Source organism: Lolium perenne, chromosome 5 (assembly GCF_019359855.2).
Source record: "Lolium perenne isolate Kyuss_39 chromosome 5, Kyuss_2.0, whole genome shotgun sequence".
Lineage (NCBI taxonomy): Eukaryota > Viridiplantae > Streptophyta > Magnoliopsida > Poales > Poaceae > Lolium > Lolium perenne.
Genome location: NC_067248.2, coordinates 60,015,003 through 60,038,410, shown reverse-complemented (window position 1 = coordinate 60,038,410; position 23,408 = coordinate 60,015,003). Strand labels below are relative to the sequence as shown.

Genomic DNA, 23,408 nt, shown 5'->3' with positions numbered 1-23,408 from the left:
ACCCAAAAAGATTTTGCTTTGTTTGCTTGTTTCTTTTGTTCTTGTTTCCAATTCGAAAACACCAAAAATATTTGCTGTTCTTATTTGGTTTGTAAAGTTCATCATGAGTTCAATGGTCTTCGGTGGCTGGAGCGTGGTTTTCATTTCATATTATCCAAGCTACACAAGTGAAAGGCAATAATGACAATCTACAACAATTGGATTGTGGTGAGAGGCTGGTATGAACTCTATTTGTTTTCATTTTTGTACATATACTCATCCATGTGAGCATGCTTAGATGGTTCATGTGAGGTATATGTTATTTGAGAAAGTCTAGTAGTTCATGATCTCTCATGTTTAGCTCCAATTTATTAATATGAGTAGCATGTCATGGATGTTCGCTTGCATTGTTTTATTCATAAGTAAGTATGGCATTGTGGTATCCTCCTCTGAATAATTCATTTATATCGACTTGGCACATGCTCACGCATGCATATGACTGAACAAAAAGTCAAGCCTCGATGATTTATGTTGCTTCAGAGTTCTTGTATCACTTTTATGCCTCCGTTAATTTATTTTGCCGCAAGCATGATTATGACAGTTACTGCTCTCTTGATTTGTCGCTCCCTAGTCTTTTGCTAGCCTTCACTTGTACTGAGCGGGAACGCCGCTCGTGCTTCCAAACACCTGAAAACCAAGTTGTTCCAAAGTGTCCACCATAAATACCTATGCATGGCATTTCAAACCATTCCAAGTAAATTCTCATGCGCTACCTTTAAAACTTTCAAAATGCTTCTCAATTTGTGTTAATGTTTCATAGCTCATGAGGAAGTATGTGGTGTTTAGCTTTCAACCTTGTCATTTACTTTTGACGGACTCTCATATGGACTAGTGGCACATCCGCTTATCCAATAATTTTGCAAAAAGAGCTCGCAATGGGATTCCCAGTCCCAAATTAATTAACTTAAATAGACACTCCTCCATGGTTTGTGATTGTTGGACGGCACCCGAAGGATTCGGTTAGCCATGGCTTGTGTAAGCAAAGGTTGGGGGGAGTGTCATCATCATAATAAAACTTAAATAAAAAGGCACTCCTTCATGGTATGTGATTGTTGGCAGGCACCCGAGGATTCGGTTAGCCATGGTTTGTGTAAGAAAGGTTGGAAGGAGTGCCACATAAACATACAAATAATTCATGGGAGCCGCTCTTGGGAGTCCGGTTGACGAGGTAGTTAGTGTACCCATTACCATTCGTTGACAACAACAAGCACCTCTCAAAATAATTTTACTCCTGTTTTAAAAAATGAAAAGCTCTAGCGCATGTTAATCCCTGCTTCCCTCTGCGAAGGGTCAATCTTTTACTTTTATGTTGTGTCTCCATTCTTTCTTTGAGCACAATCTTGAGAGCACAACTGTCATTCTTAGTATAATATGCTTGTCTCAAAATATGATTGATTGTGGTATAACTTTGATGCTTTTTTCTTTGACAATCACTACTTCTAGTCTTTCTATGAACTCTAGAGGTGCCTGGGCATTTATGTTTTGCCGATCAAACACGGGCAAGCGAGATACCACTTTATCATACTCTCTTATGAACATTGCAATCCTGCTTATATACATTATTCATGATGCTTATTATTAATTGTTGGTACCTCTCCATGATTGACATAGCTGTTGGATGATCTTATTTGCATGTATCTCATTATGAACTGCTTAAATATTAGCCATAGCATGAGAATATATACATCATATGAGAAAATGTGTTCGTGAAAGTTCTTTTATCGCTCAGTTGTTAACTGAATTGCTTGAGGACAAGCAATAAGCTAAGCTTGGGGGGAGTTGATACGTCCAAAACGTATCTACTTTCCTGAACACTTTTGCTATTGTTTTGCCTCTAATTTGTGTGTTTTGGATACAACTAACACGGACTAATGCTGTTTTCAGCAGAATTGCTCTGGTGTCTCGTTTTTGTGCAGAAATCCAACTTTCAGGAAAATCCTCGGAATTTATGCAGAAGGTCCTATTTTCCCAGAATATTGGCGGAGCCAGAAGGGCAAGCCAGGTGGGGGCACGAGGGCCCCACACACTAGGTCGGCGCGGCCCAGGAGGGGCCCGCGCGGCCCTAGTGTGTGGCGGCCTCGGCTGGCCCCCGACGCCCTCCTTCGGACTACTTATCGCCCTCGACCTAAAAACGCACGGAGAGAAGTCGAAGTCGCCAGAAACCCTCCAGAGAGCCGCCACATCGCGAAACTCCGTCTCGGGAGCCAGAAGTCTCCGTTCTGGCACTCCGCCGGGACGGGGAATTGGAGAAGATCATCGCCGCCATCACCACCAACGCCTCTCCATCGACCAGCCATGTTTCCCCCATCCATGTGTGAGTAATTCCCCCGCTGTAGGCTGAAGGGGTTGGTAGGGATTGGATGAGATTGATCATGTAATAGTAACAAGATTGTTAGGGCATGGTGCCTAGTATCCGTAGATGTTACTTTTATGATATTGTTGCAACTTGTTATGCTTAATGCTTGTCACTAGGGCCCGAGTGCCATGATCTCAGATCTGAACATGTTATTGTTTCATCATGATATGCATTGTTTTATGATCTTACCTGCAAGTTGTATACACATGTCGCTGTCCGGAACCAATGGCCCCGAAGTGACAGAAATCGGGACAACCGGAGGGGATGGTAGTGATGTGAGGATCACATGTGTTCACGAAGTGTTAATGCTTTGCTCCGGTACTCTATTAAAAGGAGTACCTTAATTTCCAGTAGTTTCTAGAGGCCCGGCTGCCACCGGCTGGTAGGACAAAAGATGTTGTGCAAGTTTCTCATTGCGAGCACGTACGACTATATATGGAACACATGCCTATTGATTGATTATTATTTGGATACCGCTTTATTATTACCTGCAAATGCCCTACCATGATTGTTATATGAATTCTCTCATCCATGCAACGCCCATTCATCCGTCCCTGTGCCTACAGTATTTTAATCCTGCTGTTTACTATAATCACTACTGCTGTCTTTATTTCACCGCTGCTGTTATTTCACTATTCCTACTTCTATAAAACTGTTGCTACTGATAAACTCTTGCAAGCAAGTCTGTTTCCAGGTGCAGCTGAATTGACAACTCCGCTGTTAAGGCTTACAAGTATTCTTTGTCTCCCCTTGTGTCGAATCAATAAATTGGGTAATACTTCCCTCGAAGACTGTTGCGATCCCCTATACTTGTGGGTCATCATAGGTTTTTGCGGGTTTGCCACGAGAGCAGTTAACTGGTACCTGATCTATCAGATGAACCAGCCCCATCTACCACTATCCCTGTACAAGATATATATGTATCAATTAAACTATTTGTGAATGACTCGAAGAATTTATGGGTAAATTGTACGATGGAGATTTTACTTGACTCTATGACTCAAGCAAAATCTCGGGGGCTACTGACATAGGCATCCCGGATGGGCCTGCCGAAGATAGTACTCGGGGTTTATTGAAGGCCCATGACCCGAAGTTTATGAAGCCCGGAAGCCCACTAAAGCATCGACTATGGCAAGAAGAGATAGATTAGGAATAGAGAGATTTGTAACTTTACGGGTCGAACTCAAAGAGTCTCCCGGAGTTTGTAACTTGTGTAATATGAAACCCTCGGCTTCGCCTCCTATATAAGGGGGAGTCGAGGGACGAAGAAAGGATCAATCTTATTGTCAACATAACCCTAGTTTTTAGCAGTCGAGCACCTTTTCGGCTGAAACCTTTGAGATCTACTTGCCCTCTAATTCCGTGAAACCTAAGTCTACAACTTGTAGGCATTGACAAGTTAATACCTTGTCAATTAAGGACAACCCCGCTGACTTGTTGGAGCTTTACCGGGAGGTGACGAACGATGATGACCGCAAGGCCCAGCGTGTCAAGATAATAAATATCCAACTCCCATCGATTAGATACTTTACCTATTACCTTGCCACTAGTATTCTTGGTAGAGAAAATACTAGCAACATTTCCAATTATCACTTGGCTTTTCTAGCTACTGCACTCGATGATAGTACTAAGTATAATCTTGGTTCTCTTATTGCTCGTCGCTTGTCTGCTAGAGATCCCATTTATGGGGGAGTTGTTTCTGCACGAATTGTAGCTGTCTTGGATCTTACTATTGATCCAAATGATGTGTTATTGGAACCACAAAGACTTGACCTTGCTTCCATGAAACATCACCACTTTGTTACTGCTAACTCTTGTGCAGGTAATTTAGTGTATACAATGTTATATGTTGATGGGGAAGAAAGGGAGGTTCCCCTACCACAACCTAGTTTGTTTAGTGTTCACAGGAAGCCGTGGTCTCGCTCAAAGGAGGAGTTGAACGAGCAGCTTCGACTGCTTGGATTTCATGGCCACCAGCAGCAGCTACAGGAGGAGGCGGCCCCAAAGGACTACACCGCGCACCGCACCGAGCCGTCTTCAAGTTCATACCAGGACGAAGGTGCCTCTCGTCGTATTACGGGGAAACATTTCTTTCGATGCTTGGTCACCATGGGGTTGATCTCCATTTAGGCCAAAACCCTAAGGTTGGGGGGAGGTATACTGACATCTCACTCATCTACATATCATATTTCGTCGGAACTTTGTATATGCATGTTTCGCTTTGTTTTTGTTCTTGTTAGTTTTGTTTCAGTAATTTCTCTTTATTTGAATTTTAGAAGTTGTTACTACTGTAATAAACTATCCTTAGTTTTTTATTTCGTTTTTATACCAAGGATAGCCTCTAATAGGAAGGAGGTAAGAATTTGGGGAGTTGCTGTCCAAAAACAGATTTTGTGTTGTCACCATAAAAATTCGTATTAATAGCCAGAATGGAATTTTGAGCTGCCACTTTTTGAGAATATGCCCCAGGTTGTTATCTAACTTCCGTTAGTTTAGCACTTTTGGATATGAGCTACAGAACATTTTCATAAGAATCGAACTTTGCTTGCTGTTCTGGGTTGGTAGATTTCTGCCACTTGTTGCATTTGTGTGTTTATATTAGTTTTCTTTCTTTTTGTTGTTCTTTCTTTTGTTTTTAGTTTCCAAAATACAAAATAACCAAAAATATTTCTATTTTTTCTCTTCATTTTCTTCTTAGTTTGCTTCATCTTCTCAATATGGTTTGCCATGTAAAAATCGAAAAATATTTTGCTTTGTGTGTTGATTAAAAATCAAAACCCAAAAATGTTTTTTTGTTCTTCTTTGGTTTCGTAAAGTTGCTGCAGGGTTTAGCGGTCTTCCGTGATTTCATTGGAGCTTGGTTATCATTTAATATCATTCAAGTCACACAAGTGAAGAGCAATAATGACGGTCACGACAATTCGAGTTGTGGTGAGAGGCTGGTATGAACTCTATTTGTTTTAATTTTTGTACATATACTCATTTATGTGGACATGCTTAGTTTGTTTGTGTAAGGTGTATGCTACTTAATGATTCTAAGTAGTTTATGCTCTCTCATGAATAGTTCCAATTTACTAATATTAAGTAACATGTCATAAATGTTTGCTTCCATTGCTCTATTCATATAACGGTATGACATTGTGGTATCCTACTCTGAACGTTTCATTTGAATCGACTTGGCACATGCTCAAGCATGCATAAGACTAAAACAAACATCATTTAATCCTTGATGATTTATCCTGACTCGGAGTTCTTGTATTATTTTTATGCTTCCGCTAGTTTTATCCGTCGCAAGCATGATTATGACAGTTACTGCTTTCTTGATTGTCGCTTCCCATTCTATTGCTAGCCTTCACTTGTACTGAGTATGAGCTCTACTAGTGCATCCAACTACTAAAAACCAAAGTGCCAATTGTGTCCACCATACATACATATATGTGGTATTTCGCTGCCACTCCAAAGTGAATTGCTTGTGTGCTACCTTTAAACCTTCAAAATTATTATCACTTGTTTTGTGTGATTTATAGCTCATGGGAAAGTAGTCTAAAAACTATTGTGGAAAGTATTATGTCTTATGCATTTTAGTTCTTATAAGTTGTTTGTTGTGTGATAACCATGCTGTCATGGGGAACACCATCAATATGCCCTTGTTGAATATCGTGTGAATTACTATGCATGCTCATCTTGTTTGAAGTAAGAGATATTTACCATGTGTTGCAAAGGTTGGAGTATGCATATTGTTAGAGAGGAACATTGGGCCGCCAACTAAATCTATGTTCACATGGTGGAAGTTTCAGCTAGACAAAAGTCCAAATATCTGTTGTCCTTGTTTTCCTGGTATAGATGTCCAAAAAGTTGAGATTTATAAAAATTGAGAAATCAAATGAGATTCATCTCCTAGGATCTTTGTACATGAGGCAAGGAGGTACCCCTTTGTGACACTTGGTTGAAACATATGTATGCGATGAAAATCCATGGAAATCCAATCTAACTAGGACAAGGTGTGAGCACTTTTAGTATATTATGCATGAGGCGAGCAACTTATAGGAAGTGTTATGCATGAGCCATATTTTATCACTGCAGTTGACATGAGTTGCATTTCTCAAAATATATATTTTCCACACCCCTATCACATTCAAAATAAAAAGCTCTAGCACATGAGCAATCTTACTTCCCTCTGCCAGGGCCAATCTTATACCTTTATGTTGAGTTACCATCCGTCCTTCGAACACTTTCTTGAAAGCATAGCTGTCATTCTTAGTTTAATATGCTTGTCCCGAAATAAGATTGATTGTGCTATAACTGTGATGCTTGATTCTTTCGATATTTTTACTTCTAGTCTTCTCTTGAACTTCAGAGGTGCCCCGACATTTATGTTTTGCTCCACAAATAGGGAAAGCGAGATACCACTTTATCATATCATATTATGAACATTGCAATCCTGCAGATGCTTATGTTTCATGTTGCTTATCATTGTGTTGGTATCCTTTCATGACTTGCATAATTATTGAGTATCCTTAGTTGCATGCTTCTTATTATGAATTGCCTGAGCATTTGATCATGTAGTGAGAATATATACATCATATGAAGTAAATAGGTTCGTGAAAGTTTTTTTTATCGCACTCGGTTTTCATTGAATTGCTTGAGGACAAGCAATAAGCTAAGCTTGGGGGGGAGTTGATACGTCCAAAACGTATCTACTTTCCCGAACACTTTTGCTATTGTCTGCCCTCTATCTTGTGTGTTTTGAATACAGCAAACGCGGACTAACACTGTTTTCAGCAGAATTGCTCTGGTGTCTTGTTTTCATGCAGAAATCCAACTTTCGGGAAAATCTCGAAAAATATAGAAAAACCAATATTTCACGTGAAGACTCCCGGAGCCAGAAGACGAGACGGAGGGGGCCACGAGGGGCCCACACCCACCCTTGGTGTGGGCCAGGCCTTGGCCGCGCCAAGGGGTGGTCTGGCCGCTTCGGCCACCCCTTCGACCTCTCCTTCACACTATAAGAGGCCCTTGACCTGAAAACCGAGGGGGGGGGGGGGGGGTCGACGTTTTTCCAGAAATAGTTCCGCTGCTCTGCCGCCACCAGAAACCCCAATCCGGGGACCAGAAGTTTCGTTCTGGCAACCTGCCAGGACGGGGATTTGGAGGAGATCATCGCCATCGCCATCACCGACGCCTCTCCATCAACCATCCATGATTCCCCCATCCATGTGTGAGTAATTACCCGATGTAGGCTGTAGGGGATGGTAGGAATTGGATGAGATTGGCCATGTAATAGCTATAAGATTGTTATGGGCATAGTGCCTAGTATCCGTTGTTAGTATTTTTGACATTGTTGCAAGTTGCTATGCTTAATGCTTGTCACTTTGGGCCCGAGTGCCATGATCTCAGATCTGAACATGTTTTTGATTCATGAGGATAATTATTGTTTTTTATCATACCTGCAAGTTGTATACTCATATTGCTGTCCGGAACCCGAGGCCCCAAAGTGACTTTAAATTGGGATAACCGGAGGGATGGCTATGATATGAGGATCACGTGTGTTCACGGAGTGTTAATGCTTTGCTCCGGTACTCTATTAAAAGGAGTACCTTAATTACCAGTAGTTTCCCTAGAGGCCCCGCTGCAACGGGATGGTAGGACAAAAGATGTCGTGCAAGTTTCTCATTGCGAGCACGCACGACTAAATAGGAACACACGCCTATGGTTATATTATGCTAGGATGCTTTTATCATTATTACTTGCAATGCCTATGGCTACAGAATTTTAATCCTGTCTACTGCAATCATCGCTACTGCTGTTTTTATTTCGCTACTGATGTTACTTCACTACTACCACTGCCATAAAACTGTTACTACTGATAAACTATTGCGAGCAAGTCTATTTTCAGGTGTAGGTGAATTGACAACTCACTTTTTAAAGCTTATAAATATTCTTTGGCTTCCCTTGTGTCGAATCAATAAATTTAGGTTTTACTTCCCTCGAAGACTGTTGCGATCCCCTATACTTGTGGGTCATCAGCCGCGTCATGCACCCAAAATTAATATGACAAAGTCGTGAATGCCAAATATTGGACTCACTATCATTGCAAACATGATTAATAATTTTAGTACATAAGTCTGATAAAGATAAGTGGAACAAACCTCCGCGCTCATAACCTTTTCCAACAAATTTTCCATACTTAGAAATTACAACTTTACTGGATTGAAAAACCAACATAAAACCATCTCGACATAAAAGCGATCCGCTGACGAGCTTCTTATTGATGGAGGAAACGTGCTGCACATTCTTCACCTGGATGATCTTCCCTGAAGTAAACTTCAGAACTACCGTACCAACACCCTTAACAGAAGCACGTGAGCCGTTTCCCATCAGCACAGAGCAAGTCCTTGCGACCTGATAAGAAGAAAACATGGAAACATCATAACATACATGTGTATTAGCACTCGTATCAATCCACCAATCAGGAGAGTTACATACTGAAAGGACAGTAGGGAAAATACCGTACCCAACGTCCTTCATCTCAGTATCGCCAGTAATAACAACATTAGTGGTCTTGCCATCATTCTCACGCTTATCATAGCGATTAGGGCAATTAGGAGCCCAATGGTCAGGCTCACCACAGACGTGGCAAGCCCTTTCTTCTTATCATGCTTCTTCTTGAAGTTGGTTGAGTGTGAGACCTTGTTCCTGCCATCAAACTTGCCTTTGCCTTCAGATTTGCTCTTGTTCTTAAACTTATGGGATTGGAAGTTTTTCTTCTGTACCACATTGGCACTAGAACCTCCCTCAAATTCTCGAGCATGTGTGTCCTTTGCTGTAGCATTTTCTTCCACATGAAGAGACCCAATAAGATCTGAAACGGAAAACTCTTGTTTTTTATGTTTCAGACAAGTAGCAAAGTTCCTCCATAAAGGAGGAAGCTTAGAAATAATGCCACCGACCACAAACTTGTCCGGTAAGGTACACTTAAACTGCTCAAGTTCTTTGGCAAGTGACTGTATCTCATGAGCTTGCTCAACAACGGAGCGCTCAGCAGTCATCTTGTAGTCATAGTATTGCTCCATGACATACAACTCAGTGCCAGCATCTGAGACCCCAAATTTGGCCTCGAGTGCATCCCACGCATCCTTAACATGCTCAAGAGTCATGTACGAGTAAACAATGTTGTCCGCAAGAATACTAAAGAGAGCCGCCGTAAACATGGCATCGACTTTCTTGTAAGCTTCCTCCTGAGCAGGAGAAAGATCACCCTCAGGTTTGCCAAGAAGGGCGCTATCGTAGTTCAGGTTTTGAAACCAGAGAACTGCCCTCGTGCGCCACCTCTTATAGTGTGAACCATCAAAGAGAGGCAGCCTAGTAGCACCGACAATGCCACTTGAATTCATTTGCCTATAATCAGGTTTTTGGATTGTTGAAGATATAAGCAAATTATCATATGAATTAATCTGTATTAATACTTGACAAATCATGACTACATAAACAACAGATGAACTAATCATGCAGATCAACAGTGTAGATGAACAGATGGCATCTAAACAAGATAAACCTATAGCATCTACTCCAATTAGCAGTACTAGAAACTCTAGCAAGATCTTACACGAAGAGGACAGAAACACATACTGTCCAGCGTTGGCCGCAGCAGCAACGACGATGTTGGCGGTAGCAGCATGATCCTGTTTGTCGCCCATGTTTAGGTTGTCGAAGAGGTTATCGATGTCCGGGAAGAAGTCGTCTTTCGGGAACTCATCGTCGGACGATGTCGTGTTGCCAGTACACGCGTAAGCGCTCCCCAAAAACCTGATTGCCCCTCACCCGTATAGGTCTACGAGAGGCAGGGTTCCGGAGGCCTACTGTCCTGCCGCTCGGTGCACGCCGAAGGACGGGATGAGGAAAACGAAGGCGGCGATACGATGAACTGGAAAGAGGCGGTCACATATGGTGTCTCGTACATGCTAGGATTCGCGTCCGCGCTTATATAGTGCGGTTCGGGAAGCCCACGATAAGCTCGGCTCGGCGAGATTCCAGCAACCCGCGGCGCGTCGTGACGAAGCGAGGCGGTGGGCGGCGGAGGAGGAAGAGTGCGCGAGGGCTCTCTCTCTTCTCACTCACTTAGAGCATCACTGGTAGTGCCCCAAAACCCTCAAACCCTAAAAAATAACTGCTTTTTTACAGTTTGCGAGAGGAAAAACGCGTAGACTAGAACGGCTTTGAAGATTTGAGGGTTTAAGGGTTGTAGTAGTGATGCTCTTACAAGGACTAAAACAACCCATCTTAGATACCACTCCAACTCTCTTTCAACTAGCAATGTGGGACTAAACTTTAGTCTCACCCCTTGCCATTTTCATATGGGCCAAGAGAATTTCAGAATTTGTACTAAGGCCCAAGGCAAGTTCTAGCACAAATCGCAGTGGCGGTGGCGCACCGATGCTAGATCTCAAGAATGCTGCAGATCCAACGCGGGAGTTGACGGCGCAAGAGCTTGAGGATTTGGAGATGATGCCTTGAGGGTCTCGGTATCGATGGGAGGCCTGCTCTCGCCGATGAGACCTTCATCTCTGCAGGTAGGGCGTGTTGTTGGGGTTGCGTCTCTGGGGAAGGCTTCCATAAAGTCAGCTTACATTTATACTTCTTTAAAATGTCAACCTTGTGTTTGGAGGCTCAACAGAAAATGAGTTGGACAAAAATCACGCGGTTTACCAAAACAACGCTCGCTCACGCGAATAGAATAACAAATTAAACAGGAGCCCTATATTTCTCTTTGTTGAATCGAGAGCCAGATGTAAAGTGACACTTGTGTACCCTAGCTAGCTCATGTACTCATGTGATTCTCCCATGAAAATAGCGCCACGTCTCCTCAGTACGTGTAGAAATTTGCACACGCTATCCGAGGAGAATAAGGGATTGCAGCGGGTGGGATAAGCTTGCTGATAAATTTAGGGAGTGACGTGATATGTTTTAAGTTCGGTCTATTAGAGCATCTCCAGCCGCGTCCCCAAACCGTCCCCCAAACCGCGCCGGATTGAGCGTTTGGGGGACGTGTTTCGTTCGTGCCGCGTTTGGGGGACGTCGCTTCCCAGTCGCGTCCCCCAAACAAAATTTCGCAAATTTTAAACTTAACTAGATTCGATTTAGATTCGTCCAAACTTACATAGATTCGAAGGAAATTTGACTAACTTTAAAACTAAACCTAATCTAGAACCACTTGCGGCGGCCGGAGGCGTCGTAGTACTGCTGGAAGTTGTACATCTCGTCGGTGACGACCTCCTGCTTGACGCGCTCGTCGACGGGCTCGTCCACGGGCTCGTCCTTCACCAAGCCGCTTGGTCCTGCCTCGCCGTCGTCGGTGAGGTCCACCAGCGGCTTGCCGGAGTCGCGGATGGACATGGCGATCGCCGCGTCCAGATCGCCCCTCCAGGCGTCCTTGTCGTCCATGGACGCCAAGAACGCCGCCCGCAGCCCTGGGCAGTCCTCGGGGTCATCGCTGCTGGCGATGAGCCGCTGCTGCCGCTCGTACTCCGCCAGCAGCGCCGCCTGCGACGCTTCCTCCGGCTCCTCCTTCACCTCCGGCTTCGGGATGAGGAGGGCGCCGCCGCGCCTCCCTTGCTGCCGCCCGCTGCCGCTACCGCCACGCCTCGTGTTGACGGGCGTCGCCGGCTCCTCCTTGACCTCCCGTTTGGGGACGGTGTAGGGCGCCGACCGGTACGACGAGGACGGCGTCGATCGCGCCTGTCCCGAGGAAGAAGATTGCGAGGAGGATGAGTACGTCGTCCTCCTCGGCTGCCATTGAGGAGACGCCGGCGGCGACGACGGCATCTCCAACCTTGGAGCGCCGTTGCGGAGGCCGCGGATGACGTTCTCGAGGGTGCGCCCCGGAACGCCCCAGAACAGGGCGCGACCTTCCCTGTTCCAGCTGTTGGGGCCGCCGACGAGGTTGTCGGTGCTGTGCATCTCGACGTCGTACTTCGCCTGGAAGTACGTCGTCCACCAGGCGTCGTTGTCGTTGACCGCCCACGTCGGATCCAACCGCTCCTTGGCGGTCAGTTGAGCCCGACGGGCCTTGATGGCGTCCCTCCATTGGTCCGTCTTCGGCTTCGGCGGCGGCGGAACGCCAATGCCGTTCACGGCCATCTTCCAGCCGCCGCTGCTTGGCAGCCGCATGTCCGGCGGGACTGGATACCGGGCGTGGTACAGCGCCCACGCCTCCGCCACGGTGAGGCTGCCGCGTCCGAAGCCATTCGCCGCGGCGATCTTGCGGGAGGACGAGCTCGACATTTTTTGAGCGGCGGGGAGAGGATCTGGGAAGGGGGAGGCGGCGGCGACGAGAAGGATTATGATGAGCGGCGATAACTGGAGGGCGTCTTAAAATAGCGGCGGCAGCGGGTGGTTGCACGCAATAACTCCGGCGCGGACGGCCACGCGGCCATGCACGACGAGACGCGTCCCTGCGTCGCCTGGGAAAACAGGGACGCCATTAACGTCGCTTGACCAAAGGTAGGCGACGGGGTTTTAGCCTTCCGTGCCGCTGACGCGTCGGGCCCGCGTCGGTTGGCCTCGCTTTTCGTTGTGTCCGGCGTCCCCGGAGCGTCCCCTGTGGGACGGGGACGGGCTCGGGGCGCCGGACAAAAATGGGCTTTGGGGGACGCGGCTGGGACGCTTTTTTTGTCCGGCGCGCCCCAAATCCCTTTGGGGGACGCTTTGGGGGACGCGACTGGAGATGCTCTTATTAAGCGATTTTACCAGACTACTAGTATATGCAGTTGATTGACGGCGTTGCAGTCTCTCTCTGTTCATCTTGGTGCTTCGAAGCAACCACAGGTTCCAGATCCAGGAATTCATTTTCATGTATAAGCATTCGGTACATATATAAGTCAATGAAAGAGTCAAAGTGTTACCACTACTGAGGATCTTCTCCCCTGTCTTAGAAGGGTTGTCTGAGCCTCTGAGGGTTCGCCGCGGGTGAAAATCCATGATCTTTCTAATTAGACGGTGATGATGCTTTGGCATCGTGTTTTTCTTGAAGACTTCGTCTTGGAGCCCACGATGCACTGCTCATCGGAGTTTTTGCGGTAGAGGCTACGGTGAGATTCTTGTAGAGGTGAGTCGCCGGCTGTGAGGTTTTTTCTTTATGGTTGGCTGATTCGCCTATCGACGTACAGGTCGGAGCTTCTTTGCTTTTTCTGTAGCCCTGATCCTGTGCGCGCTCAGTTCTATTGTAAGCTGGATTCAACATCTTGTATTTTTCGACAATATTACAGTTATTAATGTAACGCTGGACTACGGCCTTACGTTTATAATATGCAGTTGATTTTATCCACACGGTAGCACGGCCACCCGTGAGCTCAACAGAAAATATGCACGAGGTACGTACCTCATCAACTATATATATATGGCACCGCTGAAAAATGTGCAGGTTGTTTTGTCATAATCTGTCTAACCCTTCGTGCATTACTACTGCCAAGATACGTAATTGATCATTGTTTATACGGTTTAAACTCCAAAATCGGTGAAACCTATAGTTTGACACATTTATTTCCAAGTTTAACCTTGTGCAGTGATACACTGTTATCAAATGACGCCACTAAGATGAAGACGTGCTAGAAGCCAAGTGTGCTAATCAAATATCGGCATAGAAAAGAATACATGTTAGAACCCAGTCTCACGGACGAGAACTTTCGAAAAAAGATAATGGGGGAAGAAGAGAAGAAACTCAGGGACCGGAGAGAAGAAACCTGCAAGAGATGGCATCATCAGTTTTCTGGTACGTGTCTCCCTCCGCGACGTCGCCTTGGCAGTAATCGATCATACGCGTCGTTGTGCCGGTGGATACCGCTCTCTCCCTCTCTCTCCCTGAATAAGTGCTGCTGAATTTAGAGCCATATGAGTGACACTTGGACAGTAGCTACCTCATGTGATTCTCCCATGAAAATGGCGCCCCTCCTCCGCGTGGAAATTTTTGCGCACGCTATTGGAAGAGAACAAGGGCTTGCAGGTGGAGGTGGGAACCTCGCTACAGTACTTGGCCCCCTCTCTCTCTTTGCCGGGCCAATCCGAAGCCACTCCGCCAGAATAGCTGGCCGGAGGCGGTGGAGGTGAAGCGCCGGAGTAGCCTAGTTGTAGATCTGTAGGTTTTCTAGATGTTTGTGGCTGTTTGCCACTGTTCTGGGCGGATGCCCCGTAGAGGAGGCGGTGGCCCAGATCCTCGCCGCCGGATCTTGGCCAAGCTAGGGTTGCTGCTGGCGTTTTCTCTGTTCCGGTGGTCGGAGGGAGATGCGGCGGCACGCAACACCGTCTTCTTCAATAAGTCTGCGGCGGCAGGCTCTTCTCCATCCTTTGTCTGCAGTGAAGACGGTGATCCCCAGGCCGGCCGTGGTGGCGAGGTGGGGATCTTTCTTCGTGCGGCAAGGTATGCTATGTCTTCTCTCCTGGCCGGCCTTGCTGGCGAGGAGGAGATGGAGTGCGGCGTGCTGGTTTTGGTTTGTGATGGAGGACCCTGTCCTCTCTGTCGATGTGGTGTGTGGCTGGCCGTTGCTAGCGCGCAGCTTCTTCTTCGTCTCCATGGTGGCTAGATGAGAAGCGGCGGCGATGCTCTGGCGGCCCCTGCCCGTTGGCTTCTGCCTACAGGGTGCTACGGAGTTGCTGCTTAAGAACTCCATCGAGCGAAACACGCGGCGTCTTCAAGTGGCGCCGTGATCCTTGGCCGGCAAGGCGGCCCTACTGCAACCTCCAAGACGGTGGCCCTCCTGTGCTTCATTCGCCGGAGCTCAACACCTCTTCATCACCAAGTGGTCCGTCCCCGGAGGAGGAGAGGTGGCCGGTGGATGCTAAGCCTCGCCGGAAGTGTGCTGATGGGCATTTCGGTGTCGAATCTCGACGGAAACGTCTTGAGATCGCCGGCGACTGGTGGCGGCGGCGCCCAGGGGCCCGATTGCGTTTTCTTATCCTGCTCCAGGGTGTTTTTTTGTCAATTCTAAGGTCCTTTTTTCAAATATTTGGTTTCTATGTGTGAGTGTTGTAAAAGGACTTCTGTGTAAAATGTACCCGCCACGTGTTGAATGAATGGTTCTCTGGGGTCTTCCAGACCCCTCTCTTGTTCAAAAAAAAAGGTGGAGGTGGGATAAACTTGCGGATAAATTTAGGAACGAAATATGACATGAAACATGTTTTTGTTTACTCTATTATGTCATCCTATTAGACTACATAAATATAAGTATATATATGCAATTGGTTTCTCCAGACATATGTTTGGGCATGCAATCGGTTGCTAGAGAAAAATGACATCCTTATTTGAGCAAGTACAATAGGATGACTCATCTGGTTGTAAGATTAAAATACTTCGTGGTAAGTCAGGTCTGTGTTGAGGTCGAGAATATGATCGATGATCGATGTTCTTGAATACTTCTAGCTTGTCGGGCACTGGCAAACATCGTCGGAGTTGCAGACATCGAAAACGTCGTGGAAATCAGATAACTCGGCGGGCATCTCCAATTTATAAGACACCTCCCCTCGGCGCGCAATAACCTTGAAGGGACCTGGGAAATCCAATGATGAAATCCGTACCAACTTCTTCCCACTTCTATTCAGGAACCTTCAAGGGTTGGAGTAGCCCGGCGGGGCGTTGATGCTCCGCCTTTACCTTCTGACACACATCACACTTGGCAATCAAAAAGGCGATCTCACGCTTTATACCGTGCCACCAGAATTGTTTCTTGAGGTCTTGATACATCTGGGTTCCTCCGATGTGGATTTAGTAAGGGGTGTCATGTGCTTCTCTCATGATGAGCTGCTTCAGATCTTCTACAATGGATACGCAGATGCATGCGTTGTACCACAAAGCTCCTTCGGAATAAATAGTGAAACCCGGAACTTCCTCCCGACACATACGGCATTTGATCCCTTCAATGCTCTCATGACCCACTTGAGATTCCGTGATCTCATCAAACAGGGTACAACTCAGCTTAAGATTGGCCAAAAAACCACGGCTAACTAAGTCGAGACCAAACTTCTCAAATTCTTCGCAAAGTCTTGGCTGCTCAACCTTGATCAGGGCATTTAGCCACACCATTATCCTTACCCGAATGGTAATGAATACCGAGATCATAAAGCCTTTATAAGCTCCATCCAGCTACATTACCTCATGTTCAGCTCTCGTTGAGAGAAAATATACTTCGGGCTCTTGTGGTCAGTATAAACTTCACAACTGTTTCCTACCAAATAATGGCGCCAGGTCTTTAGAGCATGAACTAGTGCAGCAAGCTCAAGGTCAAGGGTAGGGTATTTCACTTCATGCGGCTGAAGTTGCCCCGAGAAATAAGCTATCACCTTGCCATAGAGCAGGAGCGAGACGACCACCAATCCACTAGATTCGAGTCCACGTTTGGGAGCTAGTCGGCCTTGCCCCACCAGCCGAGCACCCAGGACCAGACCTAACGCACCACCACACAACCCAGGAGTAGGTGTTGCAAGGTCTGCGGCTCCTGGTCGCAGAGCGGGCAGGCTGCCGGGCGTGGGAGACCCCGGCGCTGCAACCTATCAGCTGTCCAACAACGGTTTCGCGATGCCAGCTAAGCGAAGAATTTACAGTTGTACGGCGCCCGCGATCACAGATCTCGTCCGTGATGGATGCTTTCATTGAGCCAGCGAAGAAAGCTCTGTACCTGACTTGGAGGAATAGCATCCATCACCAGACCACCACCACACAAGCACGTCGTCCCACTCCGGGACTAGGCCACGGTAGCTAGTCTGTGCCACAACAGGAAGAACTCCGCCAAAGCCTCATCCTCCATATCCGCCTCCTTTTGGGAACCATCTTAACCACGTTTGGGGCGAAGCCAACCACCCCCTCCCCCTCGAGCCAACGGTCAGTCCAGAACCGAGCTCGCTCGCCTTGGCCAAGCACATAGCTTGTGGCTGACTCAAAGATCGCCATCCAAATGCACATCAGCCGAATATCAAACTCTGCCCAGGCCTTGGTAGAATCCACCTTTTGAAGTCACGTCCAACGACATTGAAGTCACCGCACTAACTAGGGTAGGCAACCTGATCCCACGCCACCAAACAATGCCCCCCCCCCCCCCCCCCCCACGACCTCCTGGCGGCCCTTCCCAAGAGGGCCCTACAGATCTTCTGGAGAGCCACGAGGAGTAGGATGTCCAACGACATCATGGCTGTCTGCCACTGGCTGGAGCTGAGCCACCGTCACCTTTCTTAGACCTAGGGCAAGCCCATGTAATTGAAAGGGAAGGAGACCACCTCGCAACAAAATACAATATTTTGTTTTACTTGTTTTTTAGGAGCTGAAGATGCTATTTTTTATACTAGTTCAATATCATGCTAGCTATAAATAACGGGAGAATGGGTTATAAGCAGTCTCATCAAAGAGAAAAGGGGCTATATATTCAGAGGTCATGGGTCCCAGCTCCCAGGAAAGGAAGAAGAAGAAAAGAACTCAGGGCCGGAAATGAGATGGAACAAAAAGAACTCAGGGTCTCGGCGACTTCGCCGCGCCAGCGAATCTACGCGTGCACGAACGGATCAAACGAACAAACAAATGTAGATTGCCCGCGCTTTCCGGCCGCCCCGCGGCTACGGGCGAGAGCGACGCGAGCTAGCCAAGTGAAGTGGGACGACTTGACTTGGCGTCAGTCAGTCTCCGTCGAGCTCTCGCCTCCGGACCTACCAACTCCATCCGTACGCGCATGGAGGAGAGAGACAGAATCATTCCCAATTCTCCTCCACGTCGTGCTCTACGTCTCAATGGCGGCCACCATATAACCCACCGGAGTCGTCACCCAAAAGGGCCCCGATTCCTCTTCTTCCCCGACCAGAGAAAACCACGTTCTTCCTTCTTGGAGTCGTCCAAGAAAGAACTTAATTGGTACCAGAGACCGTCCGAGAGAGGAAAGATTCGTTGCTGGTGCCATGGCGCCGCCGAAGAGGGAGCTGGCCCTCAAGGGCGCCGGCGCAGGGGCAAGCCGGGAGGGGCTGAAGCGCCTGCGCGTGGCGTTCGTCGCCGGAGCCTCCGCCGGCGCCGCCGGCTTGCCGGTGCCCCCCTCGTCGCCGGGGAAGTGCCTGATGCGGCGGATCGTGCTCGTCGTGCTCTTTTTTCTGCGAATGTGCGCGCCTCTATCCCCATCTGCCGCTTCTCCATCCATCCGCTCTCCGCTGTACCCTGAGCTCTCTTTCTTGATTTCTGATTCTTCTCCCTGCCCATTTGTGCAAATCGCAGGACCGATTGCAGGACCACGGTGGTGGAAAGCATCTCCCAGATTGGTCGCATGGTGAGCTAGCGCTCTCGGATAATGATTATGGACTGCCTATCGATTTGTTGTGTGTACTTATTATGCTTATTCCTTTGTGCTTGTGTAGTTTCAGAGATTCCAAAAGGCCCAGACTCTTATGTTGAGGTAAGGATCTTTTCTCTGTTAAGCTGTATTTTGTTTCAAAAGAATATAGCAAGTGTTCTTATTATGCACTTGGCTTTCTAAAAATTCGAAAAGGGGTAGCCCGGCCTCTGCATCAATCCATGCATATGGCCCCATTACTTGACTTCATATTAAACGTTTATTAGCTTTTTATCTGTTAAACTACGAAATTTACGAACTCCAGGGCGTGCTCAAGGCTAAGCTTCATTTTCTTTCTTTACGTAAGATTGTACTGTATTTCTCGAACGTTCTATTATAGTTACCTTAAGTGCAGTAGAAAACTAGAAATGTGTGTTCCAGTACAAACAGTGCAACAGAAACACACAATGCAACAGGAAACCCATTTCTTCTTTCAGTGATAATTTGCAAGCTTTGCATGTTCTTTTTATTTTTACTTTTATTTTTGGTAAACAAAACAAACTGTCGTTTCTTTTCTACTGTCTCAGCAAATTCGAGGGCAAATTGGAGAAGATGGAGGGGAAATTAGAAAAATTTGGGGAAAAAATGGAGGGCATCAGCCTTGAAGTGGTTAGATTCATATACTTCTAAATTAACTTATTTAGATGTTCATCCTTATTTCATAGAATTATTGTTGCCCACAATGCATTTTTCATGTAAAAATTGCAGAAGAAATTGGCGCGTTTGCTTTCCAATCGACATGATGATCAACAACCAAGGTAACAGATATGCGGTTCACTTGGTCCATGGTTTTCTTTCTTCACTTTTGGTCTCACACTGAAATGTTAACTATCCATTATTTGCCGTTTTGTCGATTGTGTTCTCATTTCTGTAATTTATAGCACCTGGTACGTGGATGTTAAATTCATAATTAACATACTCACGAGTTTATCACCATCAATGTTTGTGCTCAGACAAGAGCAGAGTGCCACTGCGAGTGGATCTAACGCCAAATTTCACTTGCGCTTCCTGGATGGCCTGAAGACTCCCATTTACACCGAGAAGAGCATCATATCTGAGAGCAATTCAGCTATCCGGATTGGCATCTTTGATGGTGATGGCAACATGATTAGGGATGGCCCGCTCTCAAAGGTGAAAGTCGAGATGCTGGTCCTCCGTGGCGATTTCTGCAACGACGGACGGGAGAGCTGGACCGAAGAGGAGTTCAACAGCCACGTGGCGCAAGGTCGGCATGGGCAAGGGTTCGTGTTGGGGGGTGATTGCAGTGTGTGGTTGAACAATGGGGAGGCCTCCTTTGGCGGCGTGATTCGCTTCAAAGAAGGATCATCCAGGACTCGCAGTAGGAAGTTTGTCGTTGCAGCAAGAGTATGTATGGATGGAAAGCCCGCTGATCGTGTTCAGGAAGCTGTCATGAAGCCGGTGACTGTGTTGGATCGCAGGAACGAAGGTAAAAATATATAGACTGATGTTGTCAGTCAGATTTTTTTCTGTTGCTAGTTAGAAAGTTTTTTCTTTCAGTTGGGCTCCTTGTTCAGTTCTCTATCAACATTTTGACACATTGAATTTTTTTGTTTCAGCAAATGAGAAGAGGCACCCTCCAGAATTGGACGATGAAGTGTATCGTCTGGAGGAAATCTCCAAAGATGGAACTTACCACAAAAGGCTTCAGAATGCTGAAATCTTTACAGTGAAGGACTTATTGAAGGCCTTGAATAACGATGCAAACAAGCTTCGCAAAGATGTAAAAAACTTGCACCGGTTTTATTTTCTCATTTTGCATCTGTTGTATTATTTTATCATCACCATGACTAATTAATGTTGCTGCAAATCTCTCGACATGCAGGTCCTCCAGATGAAGAAGCTGAACAACTCCTGGGAAAAAATGGTTAAGCATGCGAGGGAGTGCCTTCTCGCAGACAACCATCAGCTAATAGCATACTTCGACGAAGTAGCAAATGTGGTGCTATTTTTCAATTGCGTATATGACCTTGTTGGGGCAGGCTTTAATGGTGGTTACGTCGCACAAAACAATTTTGATGCAGCTCAAAAGGTTACATTCTGAAGTTAGCATCTTATGTTTTCGGCAGCTTCAACAAACTGAAGAAATGTTTTTTCTTGTTGCAGGCTCTAACGAATGAGTTGATGGAGCTTGCACGCAATGAATTGGACAGCACTCCATTTAACTATGTGATGAATGGAGGTCTTCCTGTGCCAGTTCCCTCTAGAGAAAATTCTTTCATCAGCATGCCAGTTCTTGCACCGGATGCGGTGCTTCAAGGTTAGCCAGACCACGAGGGTTTTCTGACCCCTGCTGACTGCATCTTCCTCACTATATATGCACAAGGGCCTGAACTCTTGAGCTTGGATCTGTTGTTTCACGGAACAGCAGCGAGCGAATATCGGCGTCATGATAGGATCGACCATGCCACTTATGGGATATTCAGTTTGGGTGATGCATGCGTTCATGGTGATCAGAACACAGCTAGCACAGATTATTTCCATGGTACTTGTGTGTTCCTGCTCCCCTCTATCTTTTTTTTCTCCTTTATTTTCTGCATGGGATGCAGAATGGCTTTTGTATGCTCACGTTTCACAAGAAACCCTTTTCAGGTGAAGGAATTCCACCACTTGGTCATCAGCAGCCTTCAACCTCTGCGGTGCCTTATTGGGACCAATCTCCAGGACTGATGATTTCTTCTCACGGAAATGCGGTGAGTGAAAACCACAAGTCCCTCCACCATTTTTCCGAACATATAATCACATGGTGAAGTGAACCGGGGGTGCTCAAACTTGTGAGCTAATTATTTTACCTCTTTGCAGTGGGACTGCAATCCGCTAGACTGGCGTTTTGCAGGTGAGCAATTGAAACAAACACGACAGGATGCAAAACTGAACAGACATGATATTTGACTCACCTTTTGCTCATCTTTTTCCAGGATCAAGTCAAGTGAACAACCATAGCCACGCACAAGCTGACATGTCATTCAATGGCGGCCGCGCCTTGGAGGCGTCAACTTCTAGTCAAAACAACCTTCTGCTGCAACAATCTTTTCCTACTCAATTCCAAGAAAGCATGCCAAGGATGCGTTACTCCAATGATGTGCCGAACCCTGTCGACGAACCATCGATATGGCAAGATGATCTCCTCCCTGAACCAGAGCCTAGCGCCAACCCGTTTCAAGGACCAGGTTACTGAAGCTTTTAGTTCATGCACATTTTCTAATGAAGTTTAGGTGATGTACCATCATGGTTTTGTGTCATTGTAACTTAGGTTTCAGGGTCTGATTTATGTTGTTCAGTATCAGGCACGGTAGGCTACATGTTTGGACACCAAGTACTTTCTCCATTCCTTTTTTAATTTGATTTGTAAACTCTGTACGATGATGTTGTCACGTAGAGTCTGAGGGTGTAATGCAGCTTAGGCAAAACATTTCGTTGCGCGTGACCCACTGATGTAAATCTCATGTGTGAATGTGTGTAAGTGTAAACTGCCATGTATATCAGACTGAAAGTGTTAACTGGTAAAAGAAAAAACTTGGAATTTGTAAAACATTCTAACATGTTAGCATCTATTTCACCACAGTTCCACATTGCGGCATACCATGGCAATATAAGGGGCATGTCAAAGAACTTTGCGTACACACACAGGTTGTACCTTCAATGAAGTGTTTAGCAGAACAGCCAAAAAAATTAGCAAACAATTATAAGATGAAGAGCAGCTTAGCCACTTCCTACAGAAAAGACGGATCCCTCAGCTTAGGCACATCCCGGTAACCGCTTTGGCGAAATTTGTAAGTGTGCAACTTACACTACTGAGAAGCTCCAGCACCACCATTGATATTTGCAAGTGTTCTCATGCGTTCAGTCGCTGCCAATATCAGACCTGCGTAGAAAACCAGAGCGTAAAATGGGTGGTCTTGCAGTTGCAGCTCTACAATCGGATTGTAGGCGAATTGGCGAAAGCAGATTCAGACATGAACGGTAAAAAAAACAAGACAAGGATTAAATGGGATGTTTGATTGGTACCTCCATCCTATTTGCACTTTCATCGCAACCAACAAACTCAAGGCCTACCTTCTCAAACATAGGGACAAAGCTAGGATTGATCTATTTAGAAAGGAAGAGATTTTAATCACTTCCAATCATAAAGTGATTTCGGTATAATGGACACGTAAATAACAGATTTAGTAATTATAAGTCGTGGCAAACCTCATCTCTCTGTGACTACGGCGCTCATCTACATGTGGAGGACTTCCATACCTGATATTTGCATTTATGTCCAAGTTAGAAGGTGCAATAAGAATTGTAATAAAACTCACATATATAACTAGCAGATCGTCAATAATGACTCGCGTCATATTTTTTTTTTGAAGAATCAACGGGGGGCGATCGCCCACCTGAACTCAGTTTTCATTAATTAACGGGGGTTACAAGAGTGCGATGCCAGGGGCGTAAGCCAACAATCCTGGGTCAAGGAGGCGGCATACCGCGCTCAACACGAAGGGGGAGCCAGCTAGGAGGAGGGGTACAAGTGTTTAAGGGGCTAAGAGATAGATCCACACCAAGCTAGCAGGGGGGTCGTGTCAACACTAGAGGGGGCGCGGACGATCCACAGGCGGAGGTGGTCGGCTACCATATCCAACACGCGCAGGGTAGACATAAGA

General features: G+C 46.3%; 1 protein-coding gene across 3 annotated transcripts; it reads left to right on the top strand.

Annotated features, from left to right (window-relative positions):
* The first annotated feature begins 18,196 nt into the window (after positions 1-18,196).
* Positions 18,197-22,203, top strand: LOC127299286 (uncharacterized). 3 transcript variants are annotated; one of them, XM_051329233.2, is made up of 13 exons: positions 18,197-18,516; positions 18,630-18,681; positions 18,770-18,807; positions 19,272-19,353; positions 19,453-19,502; positions 19,698-20,191; positions 20,322-20,485; positions 20,588-20,794; positions 20,869-21,022; positions 21,131-21,247; positions 21,355-21,455; positions 21,565-21,598; positions 21,681-22,203. In XM_051329233.2, exons 1-13 carry the CDS (start codon positions 18,323-18,325, stop codon positions 21,938-21,940), a joined length of 1,947 nt encoding a protein of 648 aa, XP_051185193.1. In that variant the 5' UTR covers positions 18,197-18,322; the 3' UTR covers positions 21,941-22,203. The 3 variants fall into 3 exon arrangements, with proteins under 3 accessions (XP_051185193.1, XP_051185191.1, XP_071675997.1); XM_051329231.2 differs by having other exon boundaries at positions 21,131-21,253; XM_071819896.1 differs by having other exon boundaries at positions 18,197-18,517; positions 18,640-18,681; positions 21,131-21,253.
* Positions 22,204-23,408: the final 1,205 nt, after the last annotated feature.

Coding starts and splice junctions, on each gene's coding strand:
- LOC127299286 (XM_051329231.2), top strand. CDS start 18,323: ATGGCGCCGCCGAAGAGGGAGCTGGCCCTCAAGGGCGCCGGCGCAGGG. Junction 18,517..18,629: donor GTGCTCTTTTTTCTGCGAAT/GTGCGCGCCTCT, acceptor TGCAAATCGCAG/GACCGATTGCAGGACCACGG. Junction 21,456..21,564: donor TTTCTTCTCACGGAAATGCG/GTGAGTGAAAAC, acceptor ACCTCTTTGCAG/TGGGACTGCAATCCGCTAGA.